We start from the raw sequence: 14,907 nt of genomic DNA on the forward strand, positions 1-14,907 counted from the left end.
AATAAAGTATACGCTTAATTATCGGAAGGAATAGAATCAAGAAGCTTGCTAAATCATGCTTATACTGTGAGTCATTCTCTTTTTACCAAACTTGCTTTCAAAATCATGTTGTTTTTAAAGTTATAATTACAGGGATTAAGTCTTTGTAATCTCCAAATTACAGCCGGTATGTGGGGTTTTGTATACATTACTTGATAACCGTCACCATTGGACAACGGGTTAGCCAAGGGGTGATATGACCATAGTCACAGACACCATTGGACAACGAGATAGCCAATATGTGGTCGAGTGACAAATACCGTGGGTAGTTGGTTGATATATATAAACATTGTAATCGCTATTAATACTGTAAATTATAACAATGCGTCGTTTTAGACAAAAAGAATGATTCACTCAGTATTTCCTGCTGACAAAACCTTTTTAAAACGCATTTCAGGTAATTACAATAGATCGGAATAAGAGTTGGATACGACACCAAAAGGCTTACAGAAGTGGCTTGATTTATCAATTAAATTAAATTAAGAAAAGTTGTTTTATGTAATCGGGTTTATCCCATATGGAAAGTTACCTTTGTAAATCATGGGTTTTATCCCATCCATTTAATAAATAAAAAAAATCCGGTGTTTTCTAAACTCTGATATTTTTCCTAACTCACGGTCTTGATGAAATTTCCGGTCGGACGGCTGGTCAATCGGCTGGTTGGCTGATCGCTCGGTCGCCTGGTTCGAGTGTTCGATGCAACGAGTTTTGCGGTTTCGATTTCGATTGCGAGTGATGCGAATGCGATAGAGTTTACTAATCTAATTACTTTTAATCCCAACCACTCATATCTCGCACTATCTCTTCTCCACTAATTATCATACTATATCAACATACAATCATCCTTATTTCGTATTCGTTTTGCGATTGCGATTCGATTGCGATTGAGTCCGACTGCGATTCGATTGATTACCACACATAACATAAATAAACATGCACAAGTAACACATAAGGCACACACACACGTATAATAAACACCACAATTGCGATATTCGAGTTTGCGAGCGCGATGATGATTAGGTTAGTTCGATTAGCATTTATTTGACTTTATCGCATTGTTACTTCTTATTATTCACAGTCGTAAAGCGATTTGTAGCGATAAATATTCGTTGATTGCTGCGATTTTAACTAATTACTCCACATAATACAACTAACGTAAACATAAATTAGACTATCTACAAGTCAAAGAAGTCAAAACAGGAATCGAGCAAGGAGAGACAGATTGCAATTAGCAATCTTTTCTTCCTTTGACTTCAATCTTGACTTTGACTTTGACTTTGACTTTCGAAACACGGAGTGTTACACATATGGCGTGCTTGGAATGACGTGAAGTTTCAGAATAAACAGGATCGAGTAGAAGATATTATCAGAGATATAAAATATATCGGATTTCTTTGGATTAGTAGTAGATTAAAAGTTAGGTCCTTCTCTTGGACCGACTGGAGTAATTTTGTATTCATGTAGTTTGCTTGTTTGTTTGGCTGCGCTGTTCGTGGGTTTGGTCGGGTTCTAATGAAGTTCACATTTCAAAAAAAAAAAAAAAAAAAAAAAACTTAATCTAGAAAAGCAAAAGCCAAAAAGGATCATACAACAGCACCCCGAACGCCTTTCATTTTCTCTGTCTAAAACTCCTTTTTTTTCTCAAGATGTGAACCACCAACAACCACTATTATCAATGGTTTCAGTCGGTTTTGATGGTGAGTTCACGACGGAGATGGTGGGTGTCAAGTGTTAGCTCCGACTAAATAATGGTCGTGAGTGTAGTTGTAACCACAAAGAATGTCACTTCATACTCCTCCACACCGAATAGTCTAAAAACCGGTTAGCATCTGATTTTTTTTAAATAAAGTTTTATTTATCTCTCTCTTTTGTTTTTTTGGGAAATACATATATTTAAAAACTTTCCTTTATTATACCCTTTTTCTCTTCCTACATGTATATGGGTAGAGGTTCAACTAAGAATTTAATCTTCCCTAAGTTTCCTAAGAAGCAATCTTGAGCTTACATGTGGCAATCTCATTAATTTAGATGAAAGGGTAATATTGGAAAATGCAAATTTCAAACAGATCTGTACTTAGTTTAATCACACGATTTTCATTCCTTCATCCATTCATTGAGCTTCATCGAGATCGTTTTCATCTAAATCAATCGCAAATCTCAATCTCAATCCTGCTGAATCGTTGATCGTTTTCATCGATTTGCCGGTACCTGCGAGATTGAGATCAATCCTGCTGAATCGTTCATCGTTTTCATCGATTTGGTGGAACCCTAGCTCCTCTGTTCATTCATTGAATTGCTGATTTATCCTCCTCTATTTTAATGATGTCTACTACTGTCGATGGTAAAATACCTTCTAGTTTTAATTTCATCTACTTTTTAGGTTTTTAGTTTTGATCTAAGTTGTGCTGGTTTTTATTTAAAAGTGTAGTTCTGAAGTTGTGCTTGTTTTTTGAAGTTGTGCTGGTTTTTGAAGTTGTGCTGGTTTTTTTATATTACATCATATTTTAAAGTGTAGGTTTGTAAGGTTGTGCTGATATCTTTATTTTGTGCTAGTTTATCTGGTAAAGTTGTGCTTGTTTTTTGTGCTGGTTTATTGTAAAGTTTGTGCTGATATCTTTTTTTTGTTCTGGTTTTTTTATTTGTTCAGGAGTTCGTATCTGTCCAACTACTGGTAATCAGTATTATACTCCTATTGTTCCAGATTCTTCCAAACCTGTCGTTGGTATGCATTTCCAGTCAATTGATTCTGCCTTTAATTTCTATAAGAAGTATGCTAAGTTATCTGGGTTTGAGGGTCGAAAGCATACTCAATCTTCAAAAAATGGTGTTGTGATTAGAAAGTACTTTGTTTGTGCGAAAGAGGGTTCAGCGACATCCTGTGCTGTTGACACGGTAAATGACAGTGTTGGTGCTGATAAAAAGTTAAATGACCGAAGGAGGAGACCTTCTAAACGTACCGGATGTAAGGCACACATCCGTTTGGCTTTAACTCCAAAAAATACTTATAGAATTTCTCATGTATTTGAGGAGCATAATCATTCTTTTGTTGATGAAGAGGATTATCATCTTTTAGCTTCGTCTAGAAAGTTGACATTCACTGAAGAGCAACTGCTTTCTGATTTTTCTGAGATGAATATTGGTCCAGTTAGGGCATTCAACCTTATGAGAAAGATTCGTGGTGGATTTGATAAGGTTGGAGTGACGTCTACTGATTGTAAAAATTTTAAAAGAGATATTAATTTGTTCATTGGAGAGTTTGATGTGGATATGGCTGTCCAACGTCTTATGAAGAAGAAGCAGTTTTTGCCGAATTTTTCTTGTGAATTTTATTGTGATGAAAAAGGTGCTCTTGCTGGATTATTTTGGGCTGATGAAGAAATGAAACTGAATTATGAGGTCTTTGGGGATGTTATGTCTTTTGATGCTACGTTCCGTACGAACAGGTATTTTATTCACTTTTTGTAGATCATTTATTCATATTTTTATTAAACTAGCACAATTCAGCAAGCAGTTGTAATATAATCAATTCAATTTTTAGGTATGACTTGGTATTTGTTCCGTTCACTGGAATCGATAATCATCATCACAATGTCACGTTTGCTGGTTCTTTGTTAGCATCTGAAACTGCTGAATCATATAAATGGCTTCTTCAAAGTTTTTTGAAGGCTTTTGGTGTTGCACCTAAGGTGGTTGTGACTGATCAGGACGCTGCAATGAAAATTGCCATCCGAGATGTTTTCCCAGATACCAGACATCGTTTGTGTATGTGGCATATAATGATCAAAGTTTCTGAAAAGGTAACTTTCTTAAACCAGCACACTTTTAGCATATAAACCAGCACACTTTAAACATCCATTTAAACCATCACACTTTAGCATATAAACCAGCACACTTTTAAACCAGCACACTTTGGCATATAACTCAGCACACTATTAAACCAGCACACTTTCTTTAAACCATAGTTTAAGCATCATAGTTTAAGCATCATAGTTTAAGTTTATACATCAACTAGCACACTTTAACATATAAACCAGCACATTTTAGGATTTGTTTGCTGTTTTAATATACTAATTTTTTTTTTTTGTTATAGGTTGGTACTGAGCTATCACAAGATGAGGTTTTTAAAGATGATATATGTGATGTTGTATGGACTGATGCTCTTGAACCAGCACAGTTTGAGACACAATGGTGTGATTTAATGATTAAGTACAACCTTACTAGTAACAGCTGGCTGTCTGATATGTACAACTTGAGATCAGATTGGATTCCAGCATACTATCGTCATGAACATATGTCCGGTCTTATGCGTACAACATCTAGGTCTGAGAGTGAAAATCATTTTTTTGGTCAATTAACCAACACAAAATTGTCATTAGTTGAGTTTTTGAGCCATTTTGATACTGCAATGGAATCTCAGAGGTTTAAGCGCAGCAAACGTGATCATGATACCAGATACACACAACCTCGCATGAAAACCAATTATGAATTGGAACTGGAAGCTGCAAAGATTTATACTCGGGGGATATTTTTTGATGTTCAAGAAGAAATTCGACTTGCTTGCAAGAATTGTATGTGCAGGCGTGAAGAAGAAGTTGGTGATTCAATTAAGTTTTATATTCTACAGGTCAATCTTCCTGGCCTTCATGAGGTATTTATTTATACCTTTAGTAGCACAAACATGTTCTGCTTTTTACAATACCTTTTAAGTAGCACAGTGATTTATATTTACAATTAGAATTTTACATATATAAACCAGCACACTTTTGTTATAAACTAGCACAATATAAGCATTTGTTATTTGTGTAGGTTCTTTTTACTCCTAAGGATATGGTAATTAAATGCAGCTGCAACCGATATGAGCAGTATGGTTTGCTATGTAGGCATGCCTTTTGTGTTCTTCGTCTTTGTGGTATAAAGGAGTTCCCTAAAAAATATGTTATGGGGCGTTGGACAAGAGATGTTGTTCCAAAAAAGACAAAAGTTTCGAGTTTTGATCAAAATGCTGCTGGTAATCAAGTTGAACGTGCTTCCAGCATTGTGCGTGAGATAATGACTGCAACTGAACATATTGTTAACCGTCTTGTTACAAATATTGACCTGTTATCGTCGTATAGAGACCAAGTGATCGAGTCGAAGTTGAAGGTTGATTCTGCTGACCTTCCTGCAGAATCATTTAACAAGAATGCAAGATTAGCTAATATTCTTCATGCTGATCAGCCATCTTCATCGTCTTCTGCTACCATTCTTCCACCTAGTGGTATTAGAAACAAGGGGTGTGGTTCAAACAAACGCTTAAAGTCTTTTCGTGAGGTATCATCTTCAAGAATATCAAAGAAAACTAAAACTAGAGGTTGTTTGAAATGTGGAGGTCATGGACATAATAGTCGGACTTGTAAGATGAAGACTACTGTTGCTGATTCCCAGAAGAGCAGTTAGTTGTGTGTGTTGGAAACCAGCACAATATTAATTGTATGAAACCAGCACAATTTTAAACTTCTTCTATGATATTTGGATTTGTTATTTTTTTCATTTCAGTTTGGATTTCTTGTATTCTTATTATGTTTACAACATTCAACCAGCACATTATTAGTTTTTGTTGATTTTGTAAATACATTTGTCAAGAATTATAAAACCAGCACAATTTCATAGAAGAAGTATAAAATTGTGCTGGTTTTATAATTAAACTCTGTTCTTTAAAACCAGCACAATTATAAAACCAGCACAATTTTAAACTTCTTCTATGAAACCATCACATATTGTCATAGTGAAACCAGCACAAATATTAATTGTAAAACCAGCATAAAATTAACTTTCCTAATATAACTGTTAAAGCAGTACAATGTAATTGTTAAACCAGCACAAAATTGTCATAGTGAAACCAGCACAATATTAATTGTAAAACCAGCATAAAATTAACTTTCCTAATATAACTGTTAAAGCAGTACAATGTAATTGTTAAACCAGCACCATATTAATTGTTAAACCAGCACAAAATACTACAGACAACTACCAAACTAATGTTATATTGTTCAACCAACACAATCAATATTTCTGGTTCAGTCTGTCATTGATTTTCGTTTCCGCATTTTTCTTGCATTCCTCTTTCTTTTCAGGCTCCATCTTCTCATACTTCTCTAACAGTTCCATCATTTCACCTTTCGCTAAGTTGATGTCGGATAAAAGTATTTTGCTTAAATACTTGTATCTCAGTTCAACCAACTCTTTGTCTTGTTCCGGTGACTCTTTCGACAGCCCACTATCCCATTCCTTCTTGCTCACATGATTCCCTGTGTATGTCTCCATGTGTCTCATTGCAAAGACACCACAATCTACAAAGTTCTTTTCCGTTTGCCACGACATGTTCATTATTTCTGGTTCCAAGGGCGACATCTTTTTGTGCATTGTTGGGTATTCAACTTCAAGGTAATCACATACAATTTCTTTCTGTAATTTGAAAATTTTTCAAAATCAAAATCCCTAAGCATCACAAATATAATTAAAATAAACAGCACAGAATTAATGGGCATCAATATATTACCACTCTTTTAGCACGTGCCATTTTTTGTGCTTTTGCTTTCCCTTTCATGTTGTCTATAATCTTGATGGCTTCTCCCTTGAAATCAAAACATACAATGTAGTAGTGCTTGTGTTGTAGTATTGGAATGAACAACATGTCCACTTTCCTAATAGTTCCAAACTCGGTAGTCATCAATGTCGCGGCAATGTTTTCGCTGAAATTTTGTGCGCAGGTCTCTTTCTTCAGTTTTGGTTTGAAGTTGTTTTCTCCCTGCACAGAAACCAGCACAATGTGTTATAAACCAGCACCAGCACAATGTGTTATGAACCAGCACAATAATAGCATTTCATATATTAATAAAACATTAATTTTTCAAAACCAGCACAATGTGTAATAATCCAGCACATTTTGTTAAATGCGCTTTTTCTAATCTGTTATTAAAACCAGCACATATTAGAAAACATACCAGCATGTTGCATGGGCAGAAAACTCTTGCCGGCGAACCTTTGCTTCTGTAGACCTCTTCACTGTTTAGTACCAATGACCAAGCTGTTAGGACTTGGACATGTATGTATAAGTTCGGGTGAAGCGACTCCAGACATACCCTTGAAAGGTTTGTGTTAAATGCTGTCTCAAATATAAACACCCTGCATTGTTGTAATACACATTAGTTTAAATACTTATTTTTATCCAATTAAGATTTTGTTGGTTTTTATACTTACCAGGGGTCGTCAACTGTCGAGAACATCCATTCGGCTATCCTTACTTCAATTTTTTCAGTTTTTGTTTTTATTTGTACAACTCGCTGCATATATGGTGAACATAAAGGTTCGGCAGGGTGAGTTGTACGTTTGCTTTTCTTCTGGACTCCGGCATTTAGGTCTTCACCTATGAATTCTTGTTTTTCTGGTGTTTTAAAAACCTCTCCTTGCCGTGCTGGTTGACCAGCAGCCTCATTTCCTTCTTTCTTTGCTGGTTGACCAGCAGTGTCACTTTCTCCCTTTGGTGGTTCATTAGCATCTTCACCTCCTTTCTTTGTTGTTTCCCCATCAGGTTTACCATCTTTAGCCTTTTCTCCACCTGCATCCTTTTCTTCTTCACCACCAACTCCATGATCAGCACCATCTTTTTTGCTGCTTGCTACTTGTTCTGCCTTTTCTATTTCTTTTATAACCTCTGGCCACATTGAACTGGTGATTCTGAAAGGAGTTGAATCAAATTGTGAGACCACCATTTTTTTTTGTGATTGGGTAAGTTTAACTTCATTTCCTTCTTCCTTTTCATTCCCTCCTTCTGTCTTCTCTCCACTTCCTCCTTTTTTCTTTTCTTCATTCCCTGCTTCTGATTCTTGCTTCTCGAAATTGTACTTTTCACCATATACTACCAATCTTTTTCTCCACTCATCCACAGCATCCACAACCTCATCACCTCTGTACTTTGTTAAACATTTTGTAATCATTTCGTGTGTTTCTTTGACATGCATGTCCAGCTCTTTTGTTTTGGTTTTTATCAGACAAATCCATTCCTGAAAAGATAACCAGCACAAATTGTAAAAGTAGCACATTTCAAACTAGCACAGTTTTACAATCCATTTAAACCAGCACACTTTAGCATATAAACTAGCACAATTTAACATTCCATTAAACTAGCACAATTTAACATTCCATTCCTGAAAAGATAACCAGCACATTCTTTTTATAAAGTAGCACATTTCAAACTAGCACAGTTTTACAATCCATTTAAACCAGCACACTTTAGCATATAAACTAGCACAATTTAACATTCCATTAAACTAGCACAATTTAACATTCCATTCCTGAAAAGATAACCAGCACATTCTTTTTATAAAGTAGCACATTTCAAACTAGCACAGTTTTACAATCCATTTAAACCAGCACACTTTAGCATATAAATCAGCATAATTTTTCAACAAATGTCATAAAAGTAGCACATTTTTTCAGTAATACTACAGATAAACACAATAAAATAGAATTTACCACTCCACTTGTTGGATTTGTAGGTGGAATTTGTGAGAGTTTTTCCTGGGATTGTGGAATGTCCAAACTTTGTGTAATGTTTAGAGATTCTGGGAAGTCACTAAAGTAACGATTTCTAGCTTCATCAGTTTCCTTCGAGATTTCTTGATATGTGGATAGAGGTTGTTCAGCTGGTGCTTTTTTCTTCATCTTCAGTTTTACCTTCAAATTCTTTCGTTTTTCATTTTCTTCTGTTTCACCAGTTGTTGCTGCTTTCAAACTTGTTTTCTTCATACTCTTCACCACCATTTGAGTAGGTGTTTGTGTTGTCAAGGCGAGTTTCTGTGCTGGTTTCAAACTTGTTTTCTTCTTACTCTTCACCACATTTTCACTTCTCTTTCTTTTATTGCTTTCCACCACCGGACCAAGCTTTTTAATTGTATCATTTTTATGATACATTACAGCTGGTATCATCTTCTGTTTTGGATTTGTTCTTTGGTATGTATCATGAGCATAAACCAACTGATTGATTTACAAGTTAGTTTTTGTTATTATGTTTGATAAAAAACAATAAATATAGATCATTTTTAGATAACTACAACATACCACTAGAAATGTTATCGGCCCGATGTAATGTGCTGCTTTAGATTGGAACCAGCTTGTTGTCTTTCTGTTCAAGCAGTCGATCACGTAGCTGCACCAGTCAACATCCTTAATATCTACATCAGGTTGCAATGTTGTAAGGAATTTCATGTTGACGTTGCCACCGTGTGTGAGCTCTGCCATTATTGAGTTGAACATTACAAGAAAGTTCAGTTGAAATAGCCTTCCACTCTCCTTCTGTTCTTCCACAACATGAATAATATGATGCATTTTTGGCAGTTCATCATCAATTTCAAATTGATTTCTAAACTCTGCAACAACTGGATCACTCATTTTTGGTTTACTCAACTCCGTAACCTTCACTTTACCCATTGGTATGCCAAGAACTTCTTGTACAAGGTTAGGTGTTATCACTACATTATGTGTACCTAGATTCAGTGTGTTGATTGTAGGTTCATAATTGTTAGTGAGCCAGTATCCCAGATCAGTTGGTATATTTGTTATATCAAAGTTCTTCATGCTTTCAAATCCCATGTTATCTACTTCTGCTTTCTGTTCGTCAGATAACACTTGCATGAATTCAGCAAGGTTTTTTGGGCTGTTCCTGATTCTAATTCTTTTTTTCTTATCAAATTCCTTGAAAAGTGTTGATCGTATAGGTTCAGGGTTTGTGGCAACAGCTTTTAGTGCTGTTTTTTGTTTCTTTTCCGGGTGTTCGAAGTCACTGTCTGATGAGCCTGCAAGTAATTTCAGAAGAAACATAGTAACCAGCACAAGTTATAAAGTGTACTATATATTAAAAAACAATAACCAGTACCATTTTGATCATTTAATACATAATAAACCATGATTTTTATAATTCAAAACATCATTGTTACATAAGGTTCAGAAAAACATGATCATAATACATAACAGCATTGATAACATTAGAAAACTAAAACAAACAACATAAACATGATGATCATAGCAGGAGCTGGCTAGATTGCTACTTCCTTCCAAAATTCTTGACTGAGATTATAGGTTTTTCCTCATCTTCTTCATGTTTAGGTTGTAGGATTGGGATCTTTTGTTTTTCATCATCTTCTTCTTTTTTGGGTTGTACAACTGAGATTTCAGGTTTCTCATCAATCTCTTCTTTTATGGGATCTGAAGGTTCACCACCAGAAGTAGGATGATTGGTATAGCTTGGCCACCAGATTGCTACTTCATTCCAAAATTTCGGACTCATATAATATTCCTTTTTTGTTGGTCTTACAACTTTTAGTGGAATGGGATGCAAAGTTTCATTATCAAAAGTAGGGATTGGTTCTCCTGGTTGTACAATTTGTAGTGGTTTGGGATTGTACAGCTCTGTTTTCACACACAAAAAACAACTGAAACTTATATTACTTATCTCCTGAATTTAAAAGTAGCACAGTCGGTAAACCAGCACAGATTTGGAACACTAAAGTAGCACTTGTGCTAGTTTCTTATAAAACACTAAAGTAGCACAGACGGTAAACCAACTAGAATTTGTGATAGTTTACTAGAAAACACTAAACCCTTTGTGCTGGTTTCTTCTAAATCAATAAACTAGCACAGACGGTAAACCAACTAGAACATTGTGCTAGTTTCTTAAAAAACACTAAACTAGCACGGAAGTTAAACCAGCACCGATTTCAAAACCAGAAAACCAACCACAACTTTGTGCTAGATATTTCTAAATCACTAAACTAGCACATAGGTTAAACCAGCACAGAAAATAAACCAGCACAAAAAATAAACCAGCATTATTTCATAAAAAACACAACGATCGATCTGTTTAATAAAATGCAGAACATGAATCAGTTTAGACATATTAAAACCCTAGAAATCTGTTCGTTTGCAGATCCTTAACAAACCTTCGAAATCGTCATCATGTTTTGTTTCTTTATGCTTCTGGCTTCTTGTAGATCTCTTAGAACCTGTGTAATCGATTTGATTTCGAAGAAACTTAGAAAAACCGTACAAAATTGAAACGAATACACCAAAATGCAAAAAAAAAAAATGGAACGTACTCTCTGAATCCATCGTTGATGCTGTTTTTGTTGTTGTTTGTTCGATTTTCGTCTCTCTGATTGTCGATTTTAGGTGAAGTTTGTTAGCGATTGGGAAGTTTTGAGAGAGAGTGAAGAAGAAGTTTTTTTGAATCGTTGATAACTGCCAGTACTATTTGTTTGTTTATGGCGAAAATACCCCCGCGCGTTGTATTTTGTTTATTTATCTAGTTTAATATTAGGGATCTAATCTGGTCCATTGGTTGTTTAAACAAATGGTGTAGATTGCTTCTTAGGCAACTTAGGCAAAATAGGCTTCTTAGGGGAACCGCCCCCCATGTATATGCCTAGTTAATTCTTTTACCTTAGGAGCACGACTCGAAGAATAACCACAACGGTTGCTTCCATGACGATTTACTGGATCGACACCACTATCATCTATGAAGTTATCATCATCCAGCTCCTTTTTTATACCCTTTTTCTCTTCCTGAACCAGTAATTAAACAAACCTCCATAAAAAACTTACAAAGTTACCATCATAAAACATGGTTAATTAATTAATTGTTCAACAGATATTCCTATGAAAATCACTATAAAGGCTAGCAGTTTAAAACTAACTAATAATGTACCTCTGAATCGCCTCCTCCGACAATAGTATCCCACATCTCCTTCACTTCTGGAGCATCACCACTCCTTTTAAATTTTTTATTACTATTCCCACCGTCTCTAAAAAACTTCTTCCTATTTCCACAACCACTAACTGAACCATCATCTCTCACCATATCAACTGCCAACTCCGGTACGGTGCGCTTCTTCATTAACCTCTTCGATTTAGAATCGAATTTGTTAAACTCAACCGTCGGATTTAAAACATCAACTTCTTTAATGGGGTGTTGTTGATGATTGTTGTGAAAACTACAAAGTTGACAAAAACAATACAGTTAAGGTTGGTTTCATATGACTAACAGTAGTAGCATTAATTGTCTAGATTAAAAAGAAGTGGAACTTACAGATTGTTCTTGTAGGACATAGAATTTTTAAGTACGAAGAAAAGTGGTGATTGATTGGAAGCACTTTTATATATACACACTGAAAGGTAGTTGCCATATTTTTGTTACTTTGTTATCAAGTAATAAAATTTCAAATAATTTATTTTACTTATGAATCATAAATCCGATAAATACTATAGTATACTTTGTTAGCAAGTAATTAACAAACATTCAAATTACAAATTAAAATAATTTATTTTACTTATGAATAATCACATAAGTATTATAGTCTGCGCAACACTCCACATCTTATCCAAAATGCGTATAAATAATAGGTTTATGTAGATAAGGTAAATAATATATGAGATTTAGGTAGATGAGGTAAATGATTTATGAGATTTAGTTACGTATATGGTAGGTTAACAAAATAACGTTAAATTATGGAATATCAAAAGTTATTAAATTATTATTTAATCTTCTAATTTATAATAAAAGTTTAATTATAAATCTTTATAACTAACTAGTGTTATTATCCGTCGCTGCGCGGAGAAACGGCGGGGTTTAGTATACTATTAATAGGTTTTGCCATTTCATATGCGGCAAACTCCATAATTACAGTTGATGCTTGTATAACATAAATTACTTGAAGGGGGAATTTCTCTCTACTGGCGTGGCAGACACATGTCGTTTCATACTCCTCCACACCGAATAGTCTAAAAACCGGTTTGCACCTGATTTTTTTAAATAAAGTTTTATTTATCTCTTTCTTTTTTTGGCAAATACATATATTTAAAAACTTTCCTTTATTTAAAAAACTAAAAACGTACCATTACATAAAAATGTACATCATCATTGGGTTACAAGTAAAATAAATATTATTATTAAGATATAATGTAACAATCAAAAATAAAAGAACACCTTGATCTAGAAAAGCACAACTAACTTCTTGGAAATTTCTGAATTAAATTGGTTGACCAGAGAGCTCGATTCAATTAGGTTAGCCGATAGAAAAGATAAATGGACTTGGATTGGTGAGGCTGAAGGCGGCTTCTCGGTTGGGACAGTGAGACAACTTCTTAATAAAAGGGCGGGTAATAGTAGCAATTATGTTATGAGGTGGTGCAAATGGACACGTGCCTTTAGGGGCTTGCTTGGCTAGAAAGAGAAAGTCTTTAGCCTAGCTCGACTGAAAGGAGAGGAGCGATAGCAACTCACCAGAAAGCAACTAGCTGTCGCCCTGCTTCCCTCTTCCCTCTCGATAGAGGGCTAAATCACCTACTTAACAATAACCCAATAGAACCAGGAAAGCATAACACCTCTCGCAGTCCCCCTCGCTGGCAAGCACCTAGCTAGCGAGGAAGGAAAACTAACTAGCTCTCCCGTAGTTGCAAAGCCGTCCGCCCTAATGAATAAGCGGGAGAGGAAGAGCGAAAGGAGCACACTTCTCGACTAAATGTGCTTGCATGGAGGGCCGAAATGGGAAGAATTCCTACATGTATGGCGCTTAGAGATCGGAATGTTGATATTAATGACGCGTCTTGTCCGTTGTGCAGTTCGAGCGATGAGACTGCTGATCGTATTTTCACTTCTTGCATCAAACACAACGAAAATAAATATGGTTTAAATATTTCACTTTCATAAAACACATTGCAAGAATATTTTCTATAATTTTGTCGATATCAATAAAGCCTTCATTACAAACACCATTGTGATTTTATGATCGTAATCAATACAATAACTTCAAGTATAAAGTGTGACAATGACCATGATTAGAGAAATGCACGTACTAAAACACACATCTTACCATTGGATAAAATACACCCAAACGAACCTTGATAATCATCTGTAAACGTAATCATATACCTCATGGCCTTTAGTGAACGCTACCTAATCGGTCCAGAAACATCAGAATGAACCAATTCTAATGGCTTTGTTGATCTACACTTTTAGGTGTTGTATGACAATTGATGAGCTTTGCCATACTGGAACCCTGCATACACCACGTCTTTCTTCACTTCAACCTTCCGCAAACCAACCACTAAGGTTTTTTTATCATAAGTACCAATTTATCATATCCCACATGTCCGAGATGTTCATGCCACAAATCAAAACCATGTTTAGATTTTGTCTTTTCTATATAAGCGGTCCCGGTTCACAAAACATACACAGACTCGTTTCTCTTCCTTTACATTATGATGGGAAAACGCGAAACCCGGTCACAAACGGTAAACACAAACGCGGAAGCAAACTTCGTTTGACCAACAATTTTCCCAAACTTGAATGAACCTATGAGGATGCAAACAAATAGGGTATATCGACTACAATCTAAACAATCCGAAAACAATAACAAGAACACCAAATTTTAGCGTGGAAAACCTCTCAAAAACGAGAGTAAAAACCACGGGACTACTAGAGCCGCTTCAAATCCACTATCACCAAATTAGAGCAATACAAAGTCTTCCCTAGGTATACTAGAGGCATACACTAAACATCATACACTTGGAATCAACAACTTCAAGCATATGAAATCAAGAACAAAGACAAAAGAAGGAAATATAACCAAAATCTGCAGCAGTGAACAGAGGCTGTGCAGACAGATTTCCGGACGTGATTAAGACAAACTGACCGTTGGATAAGGTCGCCCTGATGTCGTGATGACTGTGTCCAAAAATCAGAGTGATCCAACGGTTCAATCTCCGGGAAATCGACGATCTCTGCAGCTAGGTTTGAAAATGACGGAAATTACTTCTTCTTCTTTTGTGTGACTT

At 35.5% G+C, this 14,907-nt stretch overlaps 2 protein-coding genes across 3 annotated transcripts; one reads left to right on the plus strand and one right to left on the minus strand.

The window, feature by feature from the left end:
* The first annotated feature begins 2,168 nt into the window (after positions 1-2,168).
* Positions 2,169-5,631, plus strand: LOC110925632 (protein FAR1-RELATED SEQUENCE 5-like). Its single transcript, XM_022169536.2, has 5 exons — positions 2,169-2,380; positions 2,687-3,482; positions 3,578-3,836; positions 4,130-4,687; positions 4,846-5,631. Exons 1-5 carry the CDS (start codon positions 2,359-2,361, stop codon positions 5,473-5,475), a joined length of 2,265 nt encoding a protein of 754 aa, XP_022025228.2. The 5' UTR covers positions 2,169-2,358; the 3' UTR covers positions 5,476-5,631.
* A 4,341-nt stretch (positions 5,632-9,972) lies between these two features.
* On the minus strand, positions 9,973-11,474 carry LOC110926030. Of its 2 annotated transcripts, XM_022169795.2 has the most exons (3): positions 11,172-11,474; positions 11,016-11,078; positions 9,973-10,485 (listed from the first exon to the last, which is right to left on the minus strand). In XM_022169795.2, the coding sequence occupies exons 1-3, from the start codon at positions 11,182-11,184 to the stop codon at positions 10,121-10,123; spliced, it is 441 nt and encodes a 146-aa protein (XP_022025487.1). In that variant the 5' UTR covers positions 11,185-11,474; the 3' UTR covers positions 9,973-10,120. The 2 variants fall into 2 exon arrangements, with proteins under 2 accessions (XP_022025487.1, XP_035842568.1); XM_035986675.1 differs by having other exon boundaries at positions 11,016-11,474.
* Positions 11,475-14,907: the final 3,433 nt, after the last annotated feature.

Source organism: Helianthus annuus, chromosome 17, assembly GCF_002127325.2.
Source record: "Helianthus annuus cultivar XRQ/B chromosome 17, HanXRQr2.0-SUNRISE, whole genome shotgun sequence".
In the NCBI taxonomy this organism is placed as follows: Eukaryota; Viridiplantae; Streptophyta; class Magnoliopsida; order Asterales; family Asteraceae; genus Helianthus; species Helianthus annuus.

Excerpts from the sequence above, each read along its gene's own strand:
- LOC110926030 (XM_035986675.1), bottom strand. The coding sequence starts at position 11,184 with ATGGATTCAGAGAGTACGTTCCATTTTTTTTTTTTGCATTTTGGTGTA. Across the intron at positions 10,486-11,015 it reads ACATGATGACGATTTCGAAG|AGCTGTACAATCCCAAACCA; the intron begins GTTTGTTAAGGA and ends GTGTGAAAACAG.
- LOC110925632 (XM_022169536.2), top strand. The coding sequence starts at position 2,359 with ATGATGTCTACTACTGTCGATG. Across the intron at positions 2,381-2,686 it reads GATGTCTACTACTGTCGATG|GAGTTCGTATCTGTCCAACT; the intron begins GTAAAATACCTT and ends TTATTTGTTCAG. Across the intron at positions 3,837-4,129 it reads TGATCAAAGTTTCTGAAAAG|GTTGGTACTGAGCTATCACA; the intron begins GTAACTTTCTTA and ends TTTTTGTTATAG.